The 25,642-nt window shown below is 37.0% G+C and overlaps 2 protein-coding genes across 2 annotated transcripts; one reads left to right on the top strand and one right to left on the bottom strand.

Annotated features, from left to right (window-relative positions):
- Positions 1–2,003: 2,003 nt before the first annotated feature.
- LOC146652456 (phospholipase B1, membrane-associated-like) lies at positions 2,004–19,138 on the bottom strand. Its single transcript, XM_085382275.1, has 42 exons — positions 19,087–19,138; positions 18,478–18,531; positions 17,607–17,667; positions 17,487–17,521; positions 16,494–16,578; positions 16,357–16,408; positions 15,859–15,939; positions 15,385–15,450; positions 15,248–15,309; positions 14,853–14,928; positions 14,653–14,760; positions 13,724–13,798; positions 13,550–13,621; positions 13,357–13,431; positions 13,204–13,264; positions 12,683–12,741; positions 12,528–12,601; positions 12,371–12,414; positions 12,156–12,264; positions 11,903–11,954; positions 11,659–11,739; positions 11,502–11,567; positions 11,301–11,401; positions 11,080–11,161; positions 10,886–10,990; positions 9,486–9,581; positions 8,494–8,565; positions 8,244–8,321; positions 6,959–7,019; positions 5,346–5,404; positions 5,185–5,252; positions 5,057–5,100; positions 4,597–4,696; positions 4,456–4,507; positions 4,285–4,365; positions 4,138–4,203; positions 3,965–4,059; positions 3,632–3,713; positions 3,447–3,551; positions 3,274–3,369; positions 3,050–3,124; positions 2,004–2,321 (listed from the first exon to the last, which is right to left on the bottom strand). Exons 1-42 carry the CDS (start codon positions 19,136–19,138, stop codon positions 2,046–2,048), a joined length of 3,294 nt encoding a protein of 1,097 aa, XP_085238401.1. The 3' UTR covers positions 2,004–2,045.
- A 1,838-nt stretch (positions 19,139–20,976) lies between these two features.
- On the top strand, positions 20,977–24,634 carry LOC146652455 (protein yippee-like 5). Its single transcript, XM_085383030.1, has 3 exons — positions 20,977–21,138; positions 22,275–22,428; positions 23,461–24,634. Exons 2-3 carry the CDS (start codon positions 22,288–22,290, stop codon positions 23,680–23,682), a joined length of 363 nt encoding a protein of 120 aa, XP_085239156.1. The 5' UTR covers positions 20,977–21,138; positions 22,275–22,287; the 3' UTR covers positions 23,683–24,634.
- Positions 24,635–25,642: the final 1,008 nt, after the last annotated feature.

Genomic DNA, 25,642 nt, shown 5'->3' with positions numbered 1-25,642 from the left:
GATTTTGAATTTAATTCTGAATTTAACAGGGAGCCAATATAGGAGAAATTCACACACCTGGTTCAAATTTTGCATTCAATTATACAGTATATAGACTTAATGTACCTCCCCTGGTATCTAAATGACTCCAGCTCTATCTTTTTATGCTATGAAAATGCCTGTAAGCAGTGCGATCTGGATGAGGGTCATTTTAATAGAATTTAATTTAATTTATTTTTATTTAGAAAGAGGGACAATACATATTAATGAACATTTTAACAAATGTAAATATGCCAGATTATAGGCTTGGGCTCATTTCCATCTGCAGACTCTCTGGCAGGTTGGTGTTACAGATAAATTAGTAAAAACATACAGAGACACTATTCACAGATCATGTGACAAGGACAAAAACAGTGATCACATCATATTAGAACAAACAATGACAAGAAGAGTGGACAACAGAGGACAATATAGATAACAGTAAAGGAAACACCTCAATTATATTGCACAAACCCCAGTATTACACATGCCCTGACTGTCCTGATATTGCACTGACCCATTACACTAATAGTTTTTTCCCTTTTTGTAAATACACTAACTAAAAAACATTGATACGGTCTTTTTAACGTTAAGGCACAGGCATGAGTCATTCAGCCATTTTTAAAATAATGTAATGCCAATGAAAGCTGATGGGCTGCATCATCAGCAGTTTTGGCTTGTGTAAAAATTACCGTATCATCAGCATATATAATTGTGTCCACATTTTGCACACATTGGGCAAGTCATTTAATTAAAGTGAAAATAACAGGGGGCCTAGAATTTAACCCTGAGGGACACCTTGCATACAGTAAAGATAGGGTGAATTACTATTCTTTATTTGTATGCATTTTTTTCTATCGGACAGATAAGACCGTATCCATTTAATGGTGTGATTACTAAAGTTAAATGTTTACAGCTAGATGGAGAGATTGTGGGGAGCTATGATAAGGATGAAAAGCGGCAAACCTGTGGAGGTATCGAGATGTCTGAGAGAGAAGGCAGTGGAGGAATCTCAACTTTTGTCTGATTGTTGTTTTCTATCCACTTTTCTCTGTTTTTGTCCTTAAATTGTATTAATGCATCTTTCAGCACATGGTGTGAAGTCATAATATTTGTCTCAGATGTGAAAGGGGACTGTCCAAAGTGATTAGAGAAAATAAGTCACTTTCCCCTGGGAGAAACTCTTCATCATAGTTTATTCAAGTCTTTTATTGAGAAAATTCCATCAAAGAAAAGAAAAAGATGTGATTTCCATAAACAAATCCAATAAATAATGTTTATCTATGTGATATAGACATACTATACATTATCAATATGTTCCAGTTCACCTTCTTAGTTTTCCATGTGTGCAACATTTGCTTACTGACATTAATGAGTAAGGTGGGAGTCACATTACATTTTCTTAATTTGCCCAATTGAGCGCTTTCTGAGATGCAGCCAGAAATGAGTGATCTTCAAAGTTACTCCAGTTCACCCTGAGAGTAGCATGATAATGAATAACAGTATGACAATACTGATAAGCTGAGCAACTTCATTATATAAATCCAAACCACAAATATCAAATTGCTGCTGGGTGCTATGAAAAGGTTAGAGGGATCACCAGAGCCAGTGGGATTTCTTCTCTAGAGAATATTTGCATATTTATACAAAGTTAATGCTTCACTTGTTGGACAAAAAAACTACTAGAAGATTTAAAAACACTAAATTCAACTCTGTTTTAAACAAATGAATCAAACCGCACTCAAATACTGTAGCATTTTTATTTCATCAATAAATAAAAATGGGTATGATGAGAGTGAAATGTACAAACTGTCAGGATTCATACATTTATTTAATTATGAATAGTTCAAAATGTCTGTGCAATACAAAGTAATTACAAACATTTCACACACCTGCTAGCACTTTTAAAGAACATTTTAATAGTAAAATTAAATATTTGAGAGATGGCTTCAAACCTAAATTCCATCATGAAGTCTTGTCCAGATTTCAGCTCACTGATTTGATTCTTGACACGATTTTAGACAACATTAAAAAGCTGTTCCTTTCATTTCAAGCTCTTTTCTCTCTGCCTTGCTTTTGCGCCGATGACCGAGAGACAGAATTATCCAACAGGCAGCAAAACCCACCACTAAACCTACAATTCCCACAAGGACAGGCACCCACACAGGGGTGGAGGAGGGACAGTTGAGCACAGGGGCTGTTAACGCAGAGCTGGAACTGTGGGTGGAGTCTGTAAATGGAGTAGGTGTGGTTCCTGATGGACTTGGAAGACTGTTGATCTTTGTGAAGATAAACGGACTGGCCTATGGGAAAGATAAAATGGTTAAAAGCTCAAGAGCTGTCTATATGTAAGAATTTCTGAACTTTAGAGAAACACTGGAAATAAAAATTAATTTTGGGTGACATTGTGGAATAATCCACTAGATTTTTAAAATCGTTTGACATATTGTGAAATATTTTCTCCTATTCATCTTCACATGTCCATATTGGCATGATAGCATCACACAGTTGCTGCAGAATTTGTCGACTGCACGTCCATGTTAAAAAAAAAAATCTCATTACACCACATCCCCAAGGTGTTCTTTTGGATTGAAATCTGCTGACTAGAGGCATTTGAGTACAGTAAACTCATTATCATGGTAAAAAAAACAAAAAAAACAACTTGAGATTATTTGAGCTCTGTCACATGGCACACTGTCCTGCTGGAAACAGCCATCAGAAGATGATTATACTGTTGTTATTAACAAAAAAAAGGACATTGCTGTCAGGCTGTTTACACCAAGTTGTCCAGTTTTGGTGAATCAGTGGAAGTTGTAGCCTCAGTTTCCTGGTCTTAGCTGACAGGTGTGGCCCCTATATTTATATGTATATATATTTATAATATTTTTTGCTTTTTTTTATACTTTTGGTATTTTTTAAAATAAAAAAACTCTTTTTGAAATCATAGATTGTAAGTGGAATTAAATTAACTAATTATTAAATAGTTGTAGCAACATGATTAGTAGAATTTCTCTAAAATCTTCCTAAATACCTCAGAAGGACAGTGAATTTTGGAGCGGTCATATGTGAAGTTGTTGTAGGCCTGCTTTCTCCCTATAGGCTCTAACTGTAAGAAAGAAAGAAAAAGAGTTGAAATCTTTAAAATGGCAAGCCAAAAGAAACGTTTGCACGGAGTTAATACTTTTTACTGAGTTAAAAGTTTGCATAGAGTATACCACCCTGCTTCAGTTTGGTTCATTATTTCCCGCAGCTCACCATGTTATTCCACAGACCAATGGCCATCTCAGCATGTGCTCGCTCACTGATGTGGAAACAGTCTACAGAGAAGAAACTTGTATCTGGCTCACCCTCCTGGTGAAAAAAATGAAAAAAGTACCAATATGGGTGCATTTGATAATTCGTGTTTGGTTTGTTTCTCAGTTACTCACTCCAATTTTAGGGATGAAGGAATTATGTAAAAATGGCTGAAGTACGACAGCAAAGTCTTCTTTTCCGTCATAGAGATCTCCAGATACAAGATACTGGAGCTCAGACTAAAGAAATATAACAGAAAGGATTTTTTTTTTAAATAAAGAAGTTATTGAAATGATTTTAAAACAAACGGCTTCCCGACCTGGTACTCGTGATTGATTCGTTTCATCTCCTCAAGCTCTGGAGACTTTTCTGATGGGTTGATGACACAGGGACAGCTGGTCCTGGAAAAAAATCCTTTTAATATTGTGTTTTATTGTCCTTAGAAGGAATAACATTATCAGCTGACCAATTGAAATATGGTAATACAGTCGAAATGATACAGTCAACGCAAACATCATCTCCGAACAATCTCATCTGTAAAACAAAGGAACATTTATTTGTTCACATTTGAAAAAGTGATTTACATGACATATGTAAAATCCCAGTTTCATTCTATGAAAAGGTCAGAAAAGACACGCACTAGAAAACCAACCTCTGGATTAGTGAGCAGCCCAGAGTGTTCCTCGTAACTGATTTCAACAGATTTATCTGCATGATCTCCACGACATTAACCAACAACCTCGGTACCTAAAGATACATGGAGAGAAATGTAACTTAGTTAAACTCATGATAACAGTATAGTTCACTATTTTAAATATAACCTACCTCTTTGTAAAGCATATCCAAGCTGATCTTAAGATTATGGCTGTAGTTCTTGGGCGATAGATTATTCTACAGAGGTCAAGCACATGTTGTGTTATTGTTCCATAACTGTTGTTTGTGTACAATGCAGTAATTTGGGGGAACACTTACTTGATCAAAGCAGTAATTGCAGAGGTCATTGCCTCCAATGAATATTGTCACAAGTTTCCAGTCGTTTTCAAAATTCACCTCCTGTGGGGCACATGTACCAAAACTGATTATCAAAAACAAACAAATTGCTAAATGTAACTCATTTTTAAATCTAACTCGGTTTTCATGTACCGTATCTTCTCTTATGGCCTTGATGAGAGCTTGGACTTGTGATGGGATATCTCTGTGAACAAGTGAATACACAGACCGTTAACACGTTACAGAAAATGAAAGAGGGTTGGTGAAAGGTTTGTTTCACTGAGGTGTACATACGATGCCTTAACTCCAGGTTCAGCCATGTTGAAGTGTTTCTGCAATAACCCCTGACCTTTGGAAAAGCCTTTCAGAGAGGGGTTGAACTTCCTTAAGATGTCTGAGGAAATACAAATAAATGAGTAATGAGAATATGCAAGAATGGCGTTCTCCTTGTACACAGTGGGGTAATGATTTAACTTGGATGTCGTTTGGTATCATGTAATCTTTATTATTAAGTTGTATAGCAATTTCAAATCAAAATCTTTAACAGCAAATCAGAAATTGTTTTAAAAAGGCAAATTCCTGTAACATTTCTTTTCAGGCTTTATATTTTTGGATGTTTTCAACAGTAAATCAGAGATTATTAGACATACGTATAACAGAAAGAATTGTCTAAAGACTTTAGATACCCCATAGAAACAGCTATTTCAGTCCCATAAAGTAACTGGTTTTTGCCCAACGAGTGGCATAAACTCACTTGGTAGTGTTGTGACTGTGTCCAGAGTATCATCACCTCCAATGCTTTAAGATATACGTGAAAAAAGCCAATCAGCAGTACATTGGTTTATAACAGTCAGCATCCTGTATAATGGGAATATATCATACCTCCATGATACTCCTTTATACTTTGTATTGAGCTCAAATATGTTCTTTGCTTTAGCACCAGTGCCTGTCTATGAAAACAAATATACCACACAGCAGTTTAAAGATGCAGAAAGTTTGTTTTTCTGCTTAAAAAGGGGGAATAATTATGTTATTGCACTTACTGTCACAGAGTCTCCTAGTGCTGCCACCACCTTAATGTCTGCTGGCCTCAGCTTGTGGACTAGGATATTCAAAGGGTTGAAAGGGTACTCAAAATTTGTACTTAAGTACAAGTATTGTTACATTGGTTAAATTGTACTAAATTACAAGTAAAAGTACTGGTGTTAAAAAATACTACTCAGAGTATTAATTACTTTTTACTGGTGGATGTTTTATTATGTCGTCAATAGCGGCCATTCGGTTCATTTCACCAGTATAAAATATCTATGTTCAAAGCACATTTCTCAGATGAACAAGGTATAGAAAGGTCATTTGTTTTGTAAATAAATGTTTTCTAATTAAATGTAAATATAAAGCAGGAATTTATATCTACTAGAAGGAGAAAAGGAAAAACTGAAGAAAACAATGCTCGGGCATGCAGCATAGGATGGATTAAAATGCTGAGAAAGAACACAGAGGTCAAGGAACTTAATAATAACTTGGAGTGCAAGAACAATGGCATGCTCAGGAAAAACACAGAGCTCGAAAAACTTAGTAAGAAATTGAAGTGCAAAAACAATGAAATGCAGGTTCAAGAGCAAGAACTGGAGAAAACACATGATGACCTGCAGTGTACGCTTCTAGAAATCCAGAGCAGAAATCACGACTTAGAAGACATGTACAACAAAGTACAACAGAGGAATACAGACATGTAAGAAGCAAAGCTATTACAGGAGGCATCTAAAGATCTGAAGGAAAAGCTTGAAGAAAAACAAGCAAAATTAGAAGAACTGGAGAAAAAATGCAAGAAACTTGAGGAGGAAATGGCAGTAACAATCAAAGAACTGAAAACCCTCATCCTACAGAAAAAAGAGCTCCAGGAACAGTGCCTGCTGAAGAAGGCAAAAAAAGAAGAAACGCTTCTGTTTTTTCTGGAGGAGGGACCCTCCTGCTTCTTCACTTGATCACTCCTTTAAAGGGAGTTTTTCTTAACCACTGTCGCCTTGTGCTTGCTCAGAGGGGATTGTTGGGAGTTTCTCTCCTCCTTTCTCTTTCCTCCTTTATATCCCTTTCTTTTCACCTCCCCTCTTCTCCCTTTCTCTCCTACCACCTCTCCATCACTCCCCATTTTTTCTTTCTCCCCTCCCTTCCTCATCATTTTTCTTTTCTTTGTTCACCCTCCCTTAACTTATTCTTAACTAACAATAAATATAATCAACCATATTTTTACTTGTGTCAAATCAATGTCTTCATTTAAGAATAATTCATCTTAAGAACAAAACCAACAAATGTGTGATAGCTCTGTGTGTTGATGGAGTGACACATTTATGTCTTACATTTTAGTGGGTCTTTTATTGTTGGGTCTTTACAATACAATATAAAGCACCTTGAGGCAACTGTTATGGTGATTTGACACTATATAAATAAAATTGAATTAAATTGAATTTTAGTTTAGCCTTATAGGTTATCATAGTTTTAGTTCTTGCAAAGTTTGGTACTTTAGCTTAAAGTTTTTGGCTTTTAAGTTCCCTGGTTCCAAAATCTATCCAGCTTTTTGAAATTGGGATTGCATTAAGTGGATGATAGTGGACACGTCTTGTGTGTGTGTCTGTGTGTATGTGGGTGTCCATCTTACCTGAAGTTGGCACAGTGTCAGATGGTCCAATATTTACACAGGAAAAGTCACTTCCCCAGTTCTGAAAGAATAAATACCAAAAATATTTTAATCAGACCTCATTAATCAGAACATTTAGCTTTCGTGAAGCATCAGTATAATAACATTTCTTAAAAACAATATTTGTGTCTTTTAACCTTTAAAAATGGAAAGTCTGCCCAAGCATTGCACCGGTTTCTATCTAATGCTTACCCAAAGAAAATAAGCAGACATTAATTAGATTTTAGTGGTTTTCTATCATTGGGGCTAAGATCTGGAGAATCACTGCTTTATTCGGCCTTGAAGCAAGCATTTGTAAATGAGGGAAATACACATACACAACAAAAGTGCATAAAGCTTGTAACAATAATAAGAGATACTAGCTGAATTATAGAAATAATTAAAAATAAGGAGAATACTGGAAACCAATTCCAAAATATCCACATGTCTAACCCAAGTCCCTGGCACAAGATAAACCATCATAAGCCCTCGGGCTGCTCATTACTGGCATCTATTTTAGTTATCTAGATAAGTGTTAAGCAGTTCTGAGCTTCCTCTGAGACCCAACAGACTCTGGTGCATGACTAAAAAAGCCCAAACCCTAAAAAAAGGGAGTCTGTTTACTAGGGTTTAAACAATCTTATAGCTTTAATGTTGTGTGTAATTTGAATGTGTGCTTTGAGACAAGCCCTGGCATTTATGACAATCACAAGCTTTGTATGTTGACCAAAAGATGAGCTTTAGGTCAAGCAGTCGAAATGATCTTCCAGGTGAGGAGCTCAGTCATTCAAAAAGAGCTCAGAGCAGAGCCTACTACTATTTCAGTCCACACCACTACACATCGAAAGGAGGCATATGAGTTCATTCAGGCAACTGACCATTCCTCCTTTAAGCCTCCAAGGGGAGTGTTTTTGGGTATGTCCTGTCAGGAGAAGGCCCCAGGAGAGAACCAGAACACACAGGAAAGATGGCTAGCTTGGGAACAGCTAACACCTGAATGAGGTAGACGAGGTAGCTAGGGGGAGAGAGGTCTGGACACTTCTGCTTAGACTTCTGTCCTAGTAACTTTAACCCAGATAAATGACAGAAGTTGGGTGGTTCAAAAGCTCTGATTGACACTTGGTAGGTTGATAATAGGTAGGTTGCTAATTTTAATGGCCCATTCAGGTCTTTGGCTCTTAAACAATAAAATATTTTAATCGTGATAGAAGTTGCTGGTTTTCTTTTTTGGATAAAGACCTTAAAAACCTGGAAGTTAGATACTCACTGTATTAGGCTGAGGTGTTGGGGAGGGACTGGAATAGATGTAATTGCTGTTGTTGTAGGTCCGAATATAAAGTGAAGTCTGGGGATAAAAAGAACTTAAATTAAATGTGATGTATAGTGATTACAAAGAGATGCGTATCTATAGAGGCTAGAGTCTAGACAAAGAAACCACAACATTTGTAATCTAAGCTAAGTTTGAATAGCAATTTTTCCAACGAGGATTTACAAAGACATGTTGACTTGTCTCCTACCTTACTTGGGCATTTCAGGCCAGTGGATACAGAAAAGTCCTGTAAAGAAGTCTTGTTGCCCAGTGGCTCCAACTTTGAGAGTAAAAAAAAAAAAGTGATTTGTGCACACAGCATGTTAAGTATAATGATTAGAGCAAATAAGCTTTATAGTGTTTATAATCATGTTAGGATAATGTTCAGTACCAATAAGTCAGTGGAAGTTTAACAGTCTGTTAAATAGTCAAGATTACGTCTAACAGATACAGTTTTGTTAGTCGGTATAAATTCTTATATCCTTGTGTCTCAAGGGTACAGAAAATATATATTATTCTTTATAAGCTCAGCTACTCATACTAGTAATGTAGTTTTATCAGCTGATATTTACAATGTTCCTGCCTTTTACACATAGCATCAGTAGCTATAATGGCATTGTTGAGGGAGCACATAGTGGTTTTTACCCACCACTAAGTACTTTGAAAGCCTGTAATTCAGAAAATCTCCATAGTACTAGTTCCATTAGATATAATACAGTTATTATATAATGTTCTGATTCTGGGTGGGGGGGTGAAACACTGTTGTTTTCCATGCAGTGACCCACTTATTAATATTTTCATGAAGCAGAACAACATCCCCAACAGTCATTAATAATGCAGTCAACAGCAAAATGGCATGTGTGCAAAATACTGTAACAGCCTCTTTTTGTTTACGAAAGAAGGTAAGTGCTGCTGTTTGTGATGGCTGACCCCACTGAGGCTCTTCAGTGGCACAGGCAGAGATGTCAAAAGAAATATAAAAATCCTTGCTGATGTGGCACAATTAGAAGCACATGAAACAGCTGAAGTGTGGCAACTACGTCTTTATTGGTGCTTGACAAACACATGTTCAGTCGGAATCAAATACTCATGTCATATTATGTTGCTTTTGTAGTAATAAAAGTATCAAATAGCAAAAATATATACGGGTCAGAATAAGTGTTTTACAAAAAGAGTCCCTTTTGTTTGCCATATATTTACCATGTTGTTCCAAAGGGAGCGAGCCATCATGGTCTGGGCCTTCTGGCTGACGTGGAAGCAGTCAGCACTAAAAAAAGAGCGATCAGGGCGGCCATCCTGAGAAAAACGCACAATAAATATGTAAATGTTAAGATTTTTGGACTACTTGCATCGGTCAGAATATAACTACTGTGTTAGATATCTGATCAGGACCAGGAGATCTTTCAAAATACAAAAACAAACAAAAGAAACAAAAGAAAGAATCTGCAGTATTTTCTTTTCTTTTTAAAATGTCAATAAAGCTGTTTTTGTAAGAACTTAGGATTTAACATTGACCTTAATCGTTAAGGGAGCAATTTGTCATTTTGAGAAATGTACTTTTAAAATACACAATCTGAACTGTTCTAAGGAGCAATCCACTCTAAAATGATAAAGATCACATAAAGACACGATCATTATACAGATTAAATCAAACCACTGAAACCAGACAGAATAGAGTGACCTTTAGAGGTGGATTTTTAACTTTGGAATAGTATCAGTCAATCAATCAATCAATCACAAGTATATTTAGTATGTTTCTGTTTATTCGTGGTTAAGGATTTGTTGTCTCATGTATAGTTTGAGTTCCATGTGTTATTTTCTGTCTACCTCTCAGTGTTGAGTTTGTGTCTTTGTGTAGTGATTTCGTGTTTCCTGTTTTATTGTGAAGGTCTGCTTCTAATGTGAGTGTATTGTTTTACTTCCCTTGTCTCATCTCGTTAATTACTTCCAGCTGTGTCCCCCACCTGTGTGTAATCTGCCTGTGTTTCTCTGAGTGTATTTAAGTCAGGTCTTCTGTTGTAGTAGTTGCTGGTCCGTCTGTGTATCCACCGTGTTTCATCTGTGTGTTCTCCCTGCTGTCCATCGTCGTTCATGTTCATGTTCATGTTCATGTACATGTTCGTGTTCTGGTTCGTGTTTTGTAGTTTAGTTGTTCTCAGTTTAGATAGTCTGCAGTCCCATTTGCCGTTTTACTATTTTGTACTTTATTTTCAATAAACCACCTTCACACCTTTACAAGTGCCTGCGATTGGATCCTCCTTTATTATCTCCACACGGCTCACCCCACTCGCCGTGACACAAACAATTTCTCACAAGAATTTCTACAGAAATTCAATAGTCCTTTCTCTTGTTAGCTAGTATTTAAAATTTGACATCTTTTGTTGATGATTTAAGGTAATCAAAATTAGACCTTATGCTTTGCAGAATAATTTACAGAATTGCTTGAACAGATTCTGTGGAAGCCATTGATTCAGTGGTTTTATAGTGGAATAACGACAAAATCCTTGTGTACTGCTGCAGGGGCCATGTTGTTACATACTGGATAAGGTGAACTGTGGATAAACACCCGTAAATCCTGTGCTCTGTGCTTTATTACTGACCGGCAGCCTGGGGAAAATGATGTCTCTGAAAAAAGGCTGGATAACCACAGTGAAGTCTGAGCGAGTGTCATACCGGCCGGACTCCACGAGTTCATGTAATGCTCGCTGAAATATAGAGAAAACAATGACGATCAATGGGGACTGACTTTAGGGCTCCTTTTTTAATGAGATTTCCTTTTTCTGGACTTTTCTACCTGATAGCTTCTGTTCAGGTCTTCCAACATTTGAAGAGCCTCAGAGTTGGACTTTGGCAAAATAACGCAAGGACACATAATCCTGGAGAGATAACAAGGGGTTACACAACAGTTTAAGATTATTTATGAAATGATAACTGTGGACGATAAAAAGAGCAACTGAGCAATGCATTACCTACATATTTTTTTTATATCTCATAATACAAAAAAGTGATACTCACTTCACCAGCCAGGTTGGGCATTTAAGTGAGGGATCTTTGTGCATTTCTCTTAGTTGTGTTATCTGCAGAGGCTCTACTAAGTTCACCAGAGCCCGAGGCACCTATCAGACATTAGCTAAGTTAATACTAATGCTAACACTGACCAGGACCAGCATACATACTGCATCTATATAAATGTGACAGCCTGCCTGATGATTTTACCTCCTTGTGAAGATAATCCAGGCTTTCTCGGACATTGCGAACATAATTTTCTGTAGAGTAACGTAGCTGCAAACCAAGATATAACATTTTTGGGTTTGGTGACCGTTTTGGCTCTTTAAAAATGACCTATGAGTTCTTACTACATGCCAGTACTTACAGAGTTGTAGCAGTGCTCACACAGGTCATTTCCTCCAATGAAAAAGGTGATCACCTTCCAGTCTGATTCAAAGTTGATCCTCTGCAACATGCACAAATGTGAAGATAGATAGATAGATAGATAGATAGATAGATAGATAGATAGATAGATAGATAGATAGATAGATAGATAGATAGATAGATAGATCGATCTATCGAGTTGGTAAGTAAAAATATTGTTAAAGATCAAATATCTTTAAACATACAGAGTCATTCTTCATTCTTTCCACCAGAGCACGCACTTGGGTTGGTACATCACTAAAAACACAGTAAAAGACAATTCTTTGATGGTTAAAGAGTCATTTTATCGAAGTTGAACCATTAACATCAACAAAACTTTTAAACAGCAAAAACAACAGCTGTACTCATTCAGTATAGAAAAACATATTCTACAAGCTGATCACTCATGTATCACCTGTAACAAATCTCTAGGCAGGTATTTGTGCTAAAAGGACTCACTGGCTTTTTGCTCCCGCCACAGCCTGGTTAAGGAATGCTTGAGGTGTGTCCTGCTGACCCGTGTCAACAGAGTAGCCCGTCAGGTTTTGGCTGAAATATTTCAAGATGTCTGTAATAACAATAATAATGAACAACAATGAATAGTAATAACAATCAAGGAAAAAAAAATTCACACGTAATGTTGAGCAATGTGTTTGGTTATCTAAATGACTCACTGGGCAGAGTGGTGACGCTAGTCAGGTTTTCATCTCCACCAATGCTGGGAAATAGACATGAAGTTAAATACATGAATGATGTGACACACTAGCCCAGGAAGTTTAATAGTAGTATTTTGCTGCAACATTAAGGGATACCTGAAGAGTCCTGACTCACCTCCAGGATAAACCTCTGTATTGACGCAAGACATCCAGGATATCAGATGGCCTGGATGCAATGCCATTGCCTGCCTGAAAAACAGCAGGTTTTAAAAACTTTTAGGATCAACTTATTCAATTCTAAATAACGAGAAGTTGATAAGAATGACTCACTGTCAACGAATCGCCAACAGCAGCAACAACTTTGACGTCTCCAGGTCTGAGTTTGTGGACTGCAAAAAACAGAAGAAATGGTCAGAATAATAAATAAAATTAATAAGACAAGTGTAGAATAATATTGTATTTAGAATACACATAAATACAAAATATATAAAATTAAACTTCCTACAAATATTGTATACTAGTATCAATGTACTGGGAGGTACTATTAGGATGATTTGAAAGGGCAGATTTAAAGAACACTTTACATTTTACAGACTGAGGAAACCAAGACATCTCACAAAAAACAACAAAAACAAAGCTCCATCATAAAGCATCTTAGATTGTGACTTGAAGTTTGTACAGTGTCAGAGGTATTACTTTGTAGTTTTTAGTCCCATGTGCTAAAGTGGGGAATAAATGAATAACCTTCAATATGTTATATAAAAAGCCAGATCTTGGATAAAATCAGTTTTACTTTTTTGCTCATTTAAGGTCACCTAAGTGCTCAAGAAAAGCCTTTAATGTCATCTTACCTGAAGTGGGTGTGGAAGGTGAGGGACTTAAGTCCTCACAGGGCATATCTGTCCCTGTAAACTGAGCAGTCACACAGAGCACAATCAGAAATTGACAGGAAGCGTGCAAAGCTGGCCCAAAGCTGGTTCGGGTTGGCTGTAGACAAAACTCACAGGCTCCAGGAGAGGAGAGCTATTGCTGTGGTGATATGACGGAGAGTTTCCTTCTGTCCTCAGGTAGGGTCGTTCCTAAGGGAGGGAGACAGATAAGGAGGAGGAATATGCTGCACAGAATCATCATCTGTAAATACAGTGTGTCTAATGTGATTACCATATATGTAAGTGGGTTTTCTGTAAAATTACTCACCTCGCTTGGACATGGCAATGTGAAGATCTTACCATTGTCCTCTGGTTCATATTGGGCAACTGTGACCTGCAGCTAAGAGACAAAAGGCTCATTGTTTTCATGTCTGGGATACCGAGAAGAGTAACTGAGTGTGAAAGTGCCAGTGCATTCGACTTTGAGAGTCCCAAGCCTCACCAGGTTTGTCCACATCTGCACCAACAGTTTATCTTTGTGCTGTAATGCTTCAGACTCAGTGAGATGCTTCCCTCTCTGTTAAAAGCAAGAAAGACAGACAATGTACAGTGCATAAAAAATATCTTCAGTTCAGTTCAGGAAGATAAACACAGACATTTAATATCATCTACCGAGAAGACAAAGTCTTTGTACTCTTTGGGAGTCGATTTTCACAGATGCTGGGATGAGACACAAATCCCTGTGGGACTTAATCAGGAAGAGTATCCTGCATAAAAACGCCTGCTAAACCACTGTGCGAACTACCTGCTGTGGTGATCCCTTGTGACGTAGGGAGCACCTGAAAGTAGTTTTTATATAATGCATACAAATAGACTACAACACTCGATTTAATATCACCCTGATGGGCCTTCTTGAAGCCCTTTAGTTTTACTACACTAACTGTTTTAGCTCCCTATCACATCCCTTTAACCTTTCTGATTGGCTTCCCTTCATAAACAGAAGGTCTAAAGAGATAGTGGCTGGGGCTTGTATATTCAGAAGCTAATGTTAAAGTGCTCCTCACAGATACACATCCACAAAAAAAAACTGTTAGAAAAGGAAGTTGACTTCATGTTCAATTTGACCAACTGCTGTTGCAACAAAATGGATGAAGAAAAGTTAAATAGGTCACTATTTAATAAATTTTTGCTCTCTCAAGCCTTATAAAGAGAAAGGTTGGGTGAATTTCTTCAATCACAATAAAAATGTTCGGGTTTTGCCCGGTAAAAATGTGTCAGCATAGGCTCTAGCATTTTTTTTTGATGACAGAAATGATCACAGTAAACTGCAGGTGTGACTAAGGCACTAATAAAGATTTGGGTTTGCAAAATAGTGCAATTGAAAGGATTTATAGGAGAATAAAAGGATGATATGATCTGAATTTAACTCACAGCAATAAATGATGGGTCTGTGATGAAAGGTATATCCTGAAGGGTAGCAGTGAAGTCTTTTCTGTCACTGTACCAGTGTTTCTGTACCAACAGCTCATCCAAAGATTCCTGGAAAAAGGGAGTTTAGGAACAACATTTATCAGCAAGAGGTTAGCTATACCCTCAAGCAAATCCAAACACTATTTGAAATAAGGACAAACCTGCAGAGACTGAGTCAGCACGGCTCTCAGGAGCCTGAGCTCCCCTTCACTGTTTGTTTCCAAACACTGGCCTGATCTGTCAGTAAAACACATTTACTCATTAAAACTTAATATGGATCCTCCTGTTTAAAGGAAAACAATCTACCCCAACAGTGAATAATTAAAAAATGAAAATAAAACTATTAAAGGAAACAAGTAAACGGGTTAAGAACATAACATTCTCTAACTTGACAGCAGTGACATTTTGTATTGCCACACTGACTTATCATCATGTCATCTAATTAATTTATTTTCCTGGGAAAAAAAGATCTTAATTCCTTTTACATCTTCAACACATGCACGCCATCTGTTTTGATGTCATTCTCTAAAGGTCAGGGAAGAAAAAGTGAACTTACTTGCTCTGCATAGTGTCATGCTCTCCATCCCATAATGCAACACTGACAATGGTCCGTTTGAGCTGTAGCACAGTTTTTGCAAATTTTATGAACACATTGTAAGTAAAATCGCTTCCTGCGTATAATATGAAACATACCCGAGAATGCAGCAACTGCAGAGCCTTATCCACCTCTTTGACCACTGCCGCGATAATTGATGAGACCTGCAGTACAAACACAACAGACTCCATGAACTCCTAGTGACTTTAATGCTACTTTTTTACAACAAGAGAGTCACCAGTACAGTCACTTGTTTGTTTGGTTGTCGGCTAATACTTTAATGTGTTATGTGAATCAAATTATAGGAAATGCTAAGTAGCCAAAAAACGCTATAGAAGGCAACCTTTGCAATAGCAACAGTGACAACATATCTACAGAACAAATTTTATTTGCATATATGAAGGAAAGTTGGGATAGTGCAAGTCTGAAACTGATAAGAATTGATAGCTTGGGCTCTGTAACTACAGTATTAAGGCAACAAAGTCTATAAAACATGAATAACAAGGGATTTGGACTCTGGGCATTGAGCTCTTGAAGATTAAGGAACCTCAGTAAGGTCTTTCACTGTTTACCTGCTGGTCCTCACAGGCACAAAACTGATCCAGCTGAACAAAGAGAAGCACCAACTTCCAGTCCCGATTCACATTGGGAGCCTGTTGGGGGTGAAGTCACTGCTGGTTACTTTTGAACTTGAAATAATTTTAATTTGAACCTGTAAGAAACACCATGCACTGGTACATGTTTAGTAAATTGTATGGCAAGTATGATCTTTAGATATTTTTCTCAGGGCACAGCAGGTTAAAACAACACCTGTTCAAACATATAGTTCTGCAAAATTTCCAGTTTTTAATAATTAAATCAATAATGAGAGAATATATTTTGTTTTCTGGTGTGTGTTTTTTTAACAAACACTGAATTATATATATTTTTTCTGAGAAGGTTGGTTAGAATACTTTTATTGTGAATATTTAATATTTCCCTCATTTCCAAATAAGCTATATCTTCTTGATTCACCATGGAAAGCATAAAATCAAATTTTATCCTTAAGGTTGGAAAATGCAAGAATATACCTGACTGTTCTGTAGATAGAGGGACAGTTTCTTTGCCTGATCCACCAGAGTGCTACAAAAATAAAATAACATGAAGGAGTTAAGCCATCATATGCAATCATAGCTTTTCCTCATGAGCCAAAAAGTACACACTGTACCTGTGTTGTATAGGCTGAGAGGTGTAAAGGTTTGTTTCCTCTGAGAGGTGACTAATCAGTTCAGGATTGAACAGAACCATCAGCTCTGGTTGAGAGAAGGTAACACAAGTTTAACATTAGCACTTATTTTTACCCTATTTTCACTCTTGAACTCATAGGGTAGCTTTGCATGATTCACAGTTCAAAATAAGCTCTAAAAGCAGAATTGTGTCCCCTGTACTGGGCCTTATTGCAGTAGATCACTTTGAAGTGGCTGTGTGTTAGTGCTAGATAAATTCATTTCTATTAAATTGAACTGAACTAGAGCTACAAGAGCTGAAACACTTTTTAAACTCTTCTGCCTTTAAGCCAACTTCCTTTCTAAATGGCTGCCTCTCATAAACAGAAAGTTTGAACAACATGTGGGCTGAAAAATCTGTGCTCACAGCTAGAACTATGTGTCTTAGATGGGCATATTAGATAATATCTATGTATTAAAATATCATACAGGCCCAAGAGTAGAAAGATTGAAAAAGAGGCCAATATTTACTATCCTAAATCTCTTAAACGCAAGAGTTTACTGCTCACCTTCAATCACAGTACAGTATCTTTGTTTTATTCTGTGTGGCTGTTAAAACTAGTTTAGGTTTAAGCTTTCTGACTGCAGATTAATCATAAAAATTAATTTGCCCTGCCAAGTTGACGTGAACATGATAGCAGTGTTTTTGTAACAGTAACTATCACGTTGTGTCCATATCAGTGCTGTATAGATAAAGCACTGTGGTATAACAGGAAAAAATTATTAGCCTCGTGACATGAGTGTATTTAGTAAGGTGCTGTAATTCTAGTGAGGGTAAAGCTTGGATCAAGCCATTTGGTTACTTTTATATTATCCCAGAGACACTTGAACACATTGAAGCTCTCACATTATGTCCCACGGGAAGCCCAGAAAAACAACAGCGACTTTATTAGGTACACATATAATGTCAGAAGCTGTTAAAGATATATACTTACCTCTAAGTCTTGATACAACTGAGGACAGCTCAGTGCTGTAGAAAAGGACCAAAGTGTGAATTTCTAATTTTGTGTAGGTTTTCACTGTGCTATCACAGCTGAACAGTAAACTGTGCTCACCTGCGCATGTGAAGTCCAATGGCGGAAAGCAGACCCACATCTGAGGGCCTAACAACATTAACTGAAAAAATTGCAAAAAATAAAATGATGCAGCTGATTAGCCTAGTTACCAAATCTGGGTAAAGGTATGAATGGTAAATGGCCTGTATTTGTATATAGCACTTTACTAGTCCCTAGGACCCCAAAGCGCTTCACACAACCAGTCATCCACCCATTCACACACTGGTGATGGCAAGCTACATTGTAGCCACAGACAGAGGCGAGGCTGCTGGACACTGGCGCCACCGGGACCTCTGACCACCACCAGTAGGCAACGAGTGAAGTGTCTCGCCCAAGGACACAACGACCAAGACCGTCCAAGCTGGGGCTCGAACCGGCAATCTTCCGATTACAAGGCAAACTCCCAACTCTTGAGCCACGATCGTCCCATGATGGTGTTACATTAGTGTGTGCAGCAGGGAAGTTGTTTTATTTATTTATATATATACATTTATTATAACCTACATTTATTTATATCCCAGTAAAAGTTTTAAAAAGTGTGATAACAGGAAAGTTTACTAAAACTATCAAATCTAGTAATCATGCTAAACGTTCTACTCAGACTTAATCATTACACCTACATCGATCTCCCAGTGCAGCTTTTGTGTTGTTGTTGTTAATGCAAGAGGATGTTTAGGACTACAGTAATGAGTCAGCAGAGCTTTATGCACTATGTACCTCAGCACTCACCGACCCTGCTCTGTACTTTTGCGTGGTCAGACACTTCATGGCTGAGTTGTAGTTTATCATAAAGATCAGTATTATAGTGTCAGCTGTAGAGCTTTGTTCTCCTCGAAGGCTGTTCATAAAACCATATGATTGTCTAATTTACCAGTTGAAGGAGGCTCCTGCGAAGGGATCATCTGAGAGCACGGCAGTCCGACTGCTAGAAAACGTGAAGAGATAACAAATGATAAAAATGCTTCAAAGTACAGAAGTTCAAGGCCCTGAGGAGCATTTTTGGCAAAAGTATTACTCTTTATTCAATTGCAGACTTGGCTCAAATCCACTCTTGGTTGGAAAAGAGGAGCACAACAAACACAAACATCTTCTTCCTGTATTGCTATCACTCTTACCAACTGGACAGTCATATACTGAATATTTTAATTTTACTTAAATTATTTTTTTAATAACTATAGTAACTATATAAATAACTATAGCAGCAAATATACATCAAAATCCAATAATTTCAACTAAACCTCCAAAATAAGCAAATAAATAGTACAAGTAGTAATGTTAGTATTAACAGACTGAGTTAAAAATAGCTTATTTTAACACCTGACTTCTGCAAAATTTACTTTAGGTAAATCGTACATAATTCCTACATTTCATGCAGAACCTTTTCAAAATATATATTTATAATTTGTCAAATTGAAACAAAACATCATCATAACAAACATGAAACATGAGCATTAGATTGAGCTATAGTAACAGTGGAGACCTGATGTCCACGTGAGACCCAGCAGAGAGATCAGAAGCAGCTGCTGAAGCATCTTATTTTTTAATGTTGTTTTCATTTATCTTCTGTATGGCTTTCTTTCCTGCCTGCTCTCTCAGCTTACAGTAAGCTGTCTTTCTCTGTTATTATCAGTTATACTTAGTCAGTTAATTATAGCTGTCATAAATCCTCATGCAGGGAAGGGACTATCCTATTTGTTCAAAGGACACAGCTTGAAGATGATATATGATATATGATGATATAATGACACTGATAAGCTCAAAGAAAGTAAGAAAGTAATGGGTTTGAATTTGCTTTTCTGTGTGGAGTATACCTGTGTGGCTTCCAAAGACATGCTTGTTAGGTTAACTAATGAATTTGTTGGCTGTAGGTGTGAGTGTGAATGGTTGCCTATCTCTATGTGTTGCACCTATGGCAGAGTGGCAGAAAGGAGAGGTCAGAGAATATGTCTGTGAAGGTTCTCAGTCATCCAGGTCATCGTAGTCTGAGGAGCTTGGAAAGAAAAGCATCTGGACTTCTTTAAGTTTCCTTGAAGATGTTTCCCCTCTCACCCAAAAAGCTTCTTCAGTTCTAAGAGCAATTGGTGGACAGTCCCAGATAGGGCTTAAATACTGGGACTCTCCACCATGGACTTGTCGGAGAAAAGAAGCAACTTCAGAAGTAATGCACAAAGTTTCGGAGCCTTTGTATCAGGCACTGAAATGAGAAAAGTAAACTGGCAGATTGCACTAAAGTAGTAAATCTACTGAAAAACCCATGAATACGGGGAAGTATTGGAATAGTTTTCATAAAAGTCACAATAAAACCCCTCAAATCCCTGATTAGTGGCAAAACAAGAGAGTGGCAAAAATAGATAACAAGGAAAAAAGACAATGCATGGAGAAATGACTGCCTTCACATATGACACTAAGTGGAATGATTGACAATCAGTCCAATGTTCCTGATTGTTTTTCTGGCTGTTCAGAGCACATTAGTCTAACGTGACAGCAGATGCAACGAGTCCTCTCAGAGATTAAAGAGCTACACGTGTTATTCTGGAAAACTGGCTTGACTCACTATAACATAGGAAATGGGTTTTAGGGGGCTGACGAAAGTCTGACGAAGAGATATAAAGTGCCATGGAAGGAGAATGAGGCTACAGAATGAAAGCTGGTGCAGGTGGTGCAAGTATGCTGTGGTTCTATTTTGAATGGACACATTCCTGGGTAAATCCCATTGGTTAATCTTGGTTGTAAGGTAAACCGACTGTTTACTGCAAGATTAGCACAATGGAAAATTTGACTAAAAATAAACCGGTCTGCAGTTTTTGCTCACAAGCACGCGATTCAACCTTCGTTGACATATTTACCTTTACTTTAAAATGAAGAAAACATATGAAAAGTACATTTAACAAAGGAGAAATTTACTACAAAGGACACTTTCTGTACAGTTTAAGGGTAGTTGTACTTCATGTATCAAAAAAAAAAATCAAAGAAGGTAATCTATCTAGCAATGAACTGGTGGATTTATGCTTCAATTGGCAGGAACGAAATATACCACAACATCCAGTCATGTGGGTCTGATAAAGGGTTTCTATTTTGGTATGACGTGTTGCTCCCTAGTGGTCAAAGGTAGGAGCTGCGTCAAGCTACTAAATAGTATGGAAAACGTTGGAGAGAACGAAACTTCAAAATAAAAGCCTTTATTTTAAGAAGATGCTGAAAGAAAGTAGGTTTATGACTACTGTTCCAATTAAGATGTTTTACAGGGCACTAACATTTATAATTAAATATTATTTACACAAATGTTTCAGTATTAAAAAATAAAGTTTCGATTCGGATTTATTTTTAAGCCCCTGAACGGAAGCTGTCATATCATTCTTGGCAGCTTGGGTAAAAAAAACAGAAATCGCATCAAACGCTGCCCTCTGTGCTGAGTTTGACGGCAATAACAATAGAGGAAACGTGAAAATACTCGAATATAAAGACGACCCGGCGACTAAAAACAAGGGAAACGTCCGTAGTTTTTTGAGTTTTCTTCAGCTAACGCAACGAGGTGAGAAATTTGGAGCACACGTAACGGTTTTCTTTGGCCTATTGAGGTTATCCTTATTTAGCTATTGTTTGGGTGACTTTGGCATTACATTTGGCATCATATAGTTTTCCGAGAAGGTTTTTGGCATAAGTCCGCTTCAGCTGAATCTTTTGTTTATTATAAAAACTATCCTTTTTTATAATTTACGATGTCGATGTTGAAACGTAGTTTGTATATGTTCCTAACCTTGTTATTGGCGAAGCTCTCGGCCTGATGATGCCTTTAAGGGGTCCCTTTAAAAACAGAAACCCCACAGTTTATTTTACAACAAGTACGGTACAAAATCATATTTATTTATTTATTTTAAAAGTAAGTGGTGAATATTTGTTTTTTGATTACTCTGTCTGGATACCCCCCCCCTCAAATAAAAACAAGCTGTTTGAGTTCCCTTTTCTACCAATACACAAGCTAACAATCGAAAAGCACCTAAAGGAGCTAATCAACATATTTTCGAGTCTTTCAGATATTGTGTGGACTATCATAGTAGTGTGATACGATAAACTTTATGGAAGACCAGTTGTTGTTGTTTCATTTTCAAACATGGCCTCAGATTTCATTTGGGGGAAAAGAAGGATGAAAATAGGTGGGTTGCTCTGTTTTTGTTTTTTTCTATATGACGCGTATATTCCACAGCAATCATTATCTATGTCCAGTCATTGGAGTGTGACATTTTTCGATAAATCTGAGGTGGGTGAGCAAAAGGCCCACTGTGATTTCAGATGGAATGACTCAGCTGTTAATGTATAAAAGTACCAAATTGAAATGTATCTGGCAACTCCAACAAAGAGGAAGTTTTCTTGCACATAAAGATTTCTTTTTATATTTAAACCCCTCTGATTTATCTCTTTGTGATGTTAGTATTTCAATTATTTTTTTATTTGAAAGGACAGTGTTCATTCAGACAGTAAAATATTTTCTGTTATTTGTGGCCAATTTGACACATGGCTTTTTTGTCAGTTTCTTGCACATGAAACTTGAAAAGAAAATCAAAGAGTCTCACACTGTTCATCACTTTAAAACCCACTGTATGTGTGAGAGCAATCTAAAGAAAGATGTGAGAGGCATACTCCAACAGGGCTGTTTTCTTCACTATGAAGGCCAAGCTTCAAAATGGGGCGTATCTTCTTGGACCACATCGGTGGGACTCGCCTCTTCTCTTGTGCCAACTGTGACACCATCCTGACCAACCGAGCTGAGCTCATCTCCACCCGCTTCACCGGAGCCACTGGCCGGGCTTTCCTCTTCAACAAGGTACATCAGTTTCTCATGTGATGGACAACATTGATGTTATTTAGTTAAAATACTTTAACTTAAACAATAGAGTGATTGTTTAGTATATTTAATGCAGCTATGTAAATAATTACTTTCATATTAAGAAGTATTAGAAGAGTTAAAGTCTGTCAAAGTACATAGCGGTTAACTGAAATTAGGAAACTTTAAAGTCACCACATTTGTTTCCTTCTTTTTGGATTCCTTAAGCCCCTAAATGAGGGTGGCTGTGACTCAGGAGGTAGATGGTCATCCACTGGCCAGAAGGTTCAAACCCAGGTCGTCCAGTCTGCATGTTATCCTGCCCTAATTGCTGCTGATTCATGCATTGGACTGGTTGTGTTTGTTACAGTTAGAACAAAGCACTGTATGAAATTGTATATGAATGGGTGAATGTGGCTTGTAGTAAAATGTGCTTTGAGTCCTGTGTTAGGGTAGAAAAGCTCTATGTAAGCAGGCACAATTGGTTTGTGATTAGCTAAGGCACAGAGTCTGTGGTACATTACATAACAGATGGCATTTTTATGTTATTTCCATTAACAAAAAAAACAAACATATTTTATGCTTGAGTGAACAAAACTTATAAATATTATAGTCCAGATGATTTTCTTTCAGAAATGTTTTGCATGAAGGTAAAACCCAAAATACATATAACAGTTTCAAACCAAAATTGTTGTTATTGGATCAATCTTTGTTGATTATCTTTGAGATTTAAAGTTGGTGCAATTATTCAAGCTGTAGTTTGTTACAATTCTGGCTTCCAAACAAAACACTATAATCAAGATAAAATTATCACTGTCTTGTTTTTTAACAATTTTCTCACTTTGTCTTTCAGCTCATCCCTTTCTTTCATATTTGCTTTACTATAAAAGTCCAATTTCACTACTTTAATATTTTCTAATTTACTGAAACCAGTTACCTGGAATAAATCATGTTGAATAATTATGATCTCAGTATTGATCACTTTTGAAAAGCAATTATGCAGTACAGTGACGTGTGGTTGGTGTTCTCCAGGTTGTGAATCTGCAGCACAGCGAGGTGCAGGACAGAGTCATGCTGACGGGGAGGCACATGGTGCGTGATGTCAGCTGCAAGAACTGCAACAGCAAACTCGGTTGGATGTACGAATTCGCCACAGAGGAGAGCCAGCGCTACAAGGAGGGCCGCGTCATCCTGGAGAGGGCGCTGGTGAGGGAGAGCGAAGGCTTCGAGCACGTCCCGACCGACAATTCCTGAGTTCATTTATATTCATCTGTGGATACCAAAGCTTTCCCTCCAGCAGCAGCAGAACATGGACTTGCATTGATGGTGTTCCATTTCTCCCTACAGCTACACCAAAATATCACAGGCTGGGTGTTTGTGGGAACAACTGACAACAAGGTGTTAGATATTTTTCAATTCTGATGGGGATTATTCCTCAAAGGGCAAATAAAGTTGCTTTTCTTCCCATTTAAAAATCATCTTCATGTCCAATATGTGATGAGCAGGTGTAGCTGATGGTGGCTGCTGTCAGACGAAGAGACGTGGCTCCTGCAGCCTTACAGGAGGCTCAGATTTCTGTGTAAAGATAATGTGGTGAATCTTGAAAGCTGAGGCTGTCAATGGGTCTAATTTGCTTTAAGAGTGAGTTGTTAAACATTATACTGCAAAAGAATCATTTTCTACAAAGTGTTCAATGTGATGCTTTGCCCTATGGGCTCAGCTGTGCTAGAGAATTACCTTTAAAAGAGTTATTAGTTGATATAAAATGTTATAATTCAGGTTATTTTCATTCAGACAGGTTAGCAATTTAAGCCTGTCACTTAGTTTATTTTATCTATTAAATGACAAAAACAATATTGTGGGGTCTTTACCTTTCCATACCTCTTATTTGACTCTATAAATATAAATAAACCTAAATTCAGTAAAGTTGATTTGACATGTTCTACAGAGTTAGAAATGCCAATATTTCACTACATCACTACTAATCTATCCAGTTTATTTTCCTTTATTTAACAAAGCATGTTTTTGTTTCAGTATTTCAGACTTGTGATATGTTTATTTGCAAAACAATAAATGATTTCAAATATGCAGTTATTTAATTCTCTTTTTTATTGTGTGTGCATATCTAGATTTACATAATATGCCCAAATAATCACAATCTGGTTAGTTTTCTCTTCTTTTTTTAATGTGCTGAGTTTATTTGCCTTTTTAAACAATCATTTTATCATTAAATATTGTCATTACCAGTGGCTTAGACCTTGTGTTTATTACAATTTTGGCCAGTGAAAGCAGTTCTTGGTATGCTTTGTGACTGAATACTTTCTCATAAGTCAACGTAGACAAGCTAACCTGATATAAGTGAAATCAATCTGAAAAAAAAGGGGGAAACAATTATGCATACTTACTTGAAATGACTCTTCCTCAAATTTAATGATGTGCATTATAAATTCTTATTTGGCAGATGTTAATGATATTGTATATTTATATCTGCCACACAGTAAAATGAAGTATATTTACTGTCATGACCAAAGTATAGTTTCCTAAACTGGTTACCTGTTAACCCCTATGCCACCGCATTTATAAAACAGAAAAATCCTAGATTATTTTTTGCTTTGTAGACTATCAGCTCAGTTTTGACATCGACTAAATCAAAGGAGACACATCGTTTAATATAAACTGGACAAACTGTTGTAAATATTGCATTAGACTGTTCAAATTTCTAGGTTTGAAAGCAGTCTAAACTGGTCTCATAGCTCAAATAAGGTAACATATTGAACTTTATATAGACATACCTGTTTGGTTGCATATCAGTCGTAATGGAAAACTCAAGGCACCAAAGTAAAATCCTACATACTATTCTCACTATACCACAGCTAACTACTAGGAACCTACAGGAAGTGTCGAGTTACCCTTCATTTCTTAATATTATGTTTCAAAAAAGCAAAATATGTTTCACTATACCGCCAATATTTTGCTTCAAAGAAACACAATGTGTCTTATAATTTTTAAAGTGCTCTTGAGCAATAGTTCTCCAGGCTTTCTGAAAGGCTTTCCAAAGTTTGTAACACTAATCTATTCAAGTAGATGAACCAGTGTTACGTCTACACATAACAGGAAATAAATATTTTTTAAACTGTATCTTTAGGCACTGCTAGGGGATCTTTACAGAATAAAGAACAAAGGGCAAGGAAGAGCGTTTAATGTACCTCAGGAA

Source organism: Rhamphochromis longiceps, linkage group LG15, assembly GCF_057381845.1.
Source record: "Rhamphochromis longiceps isolate RC_006_pf linkage group LG15, R_longiceps_female_GT1.1, whole genome shotgun sequence".
NCBI lineage: Eukaryota > Metazoa > Chordata > Actinopteri > Cichliformes > Cichlidae > Rhamphochromis > Rhamphochromis longiceps.
The sequence above is the reverse complement of the archived record's forward strand: the minus strand, read 5'-3'. Positions and strand labels throughout refer to the sequence as shown.

Bases quoted from the DNA above. Each gene is read 5' to 3' on its own strand.
- LOC146652456 (XM_085382275.1), bottom strand. From the start codon at position 19,138: ATGCTTCAGCAGCTGCTTCTGATCTCTCTGCTGGGTCTCACGTGGACA. The intron at 14,761-14,852 runs GTTTGTCCTTAT...CCCTTTTTCCAG, and splicing joins TGCTGACTCAGTCTCTGCAG to GAATCTTTGGATGAGCTGTT. The intron at 12,415-12,527 runs GTGAGTCAGGAC...TCTATTTCCCAG, and splicing joins TACAGAGGTTTATCCTGGAG to CATTGGTGGAGATGAAAACC.
- LOC146652455 (XM_085383030.1), top strand. From the start codon at position 22,288: ATGGGGCGTATCTTCTTGGACCACATCGGTGGGACTCGCCTCTTCTCT. The intron at 22,429-23,460 runs GTACATCAGTTT...GGTGTTCTCCAG, and splicing joins GGGCTTTCCTCTTCAACAAG to GTTGTGAATCTGCAGCACAG.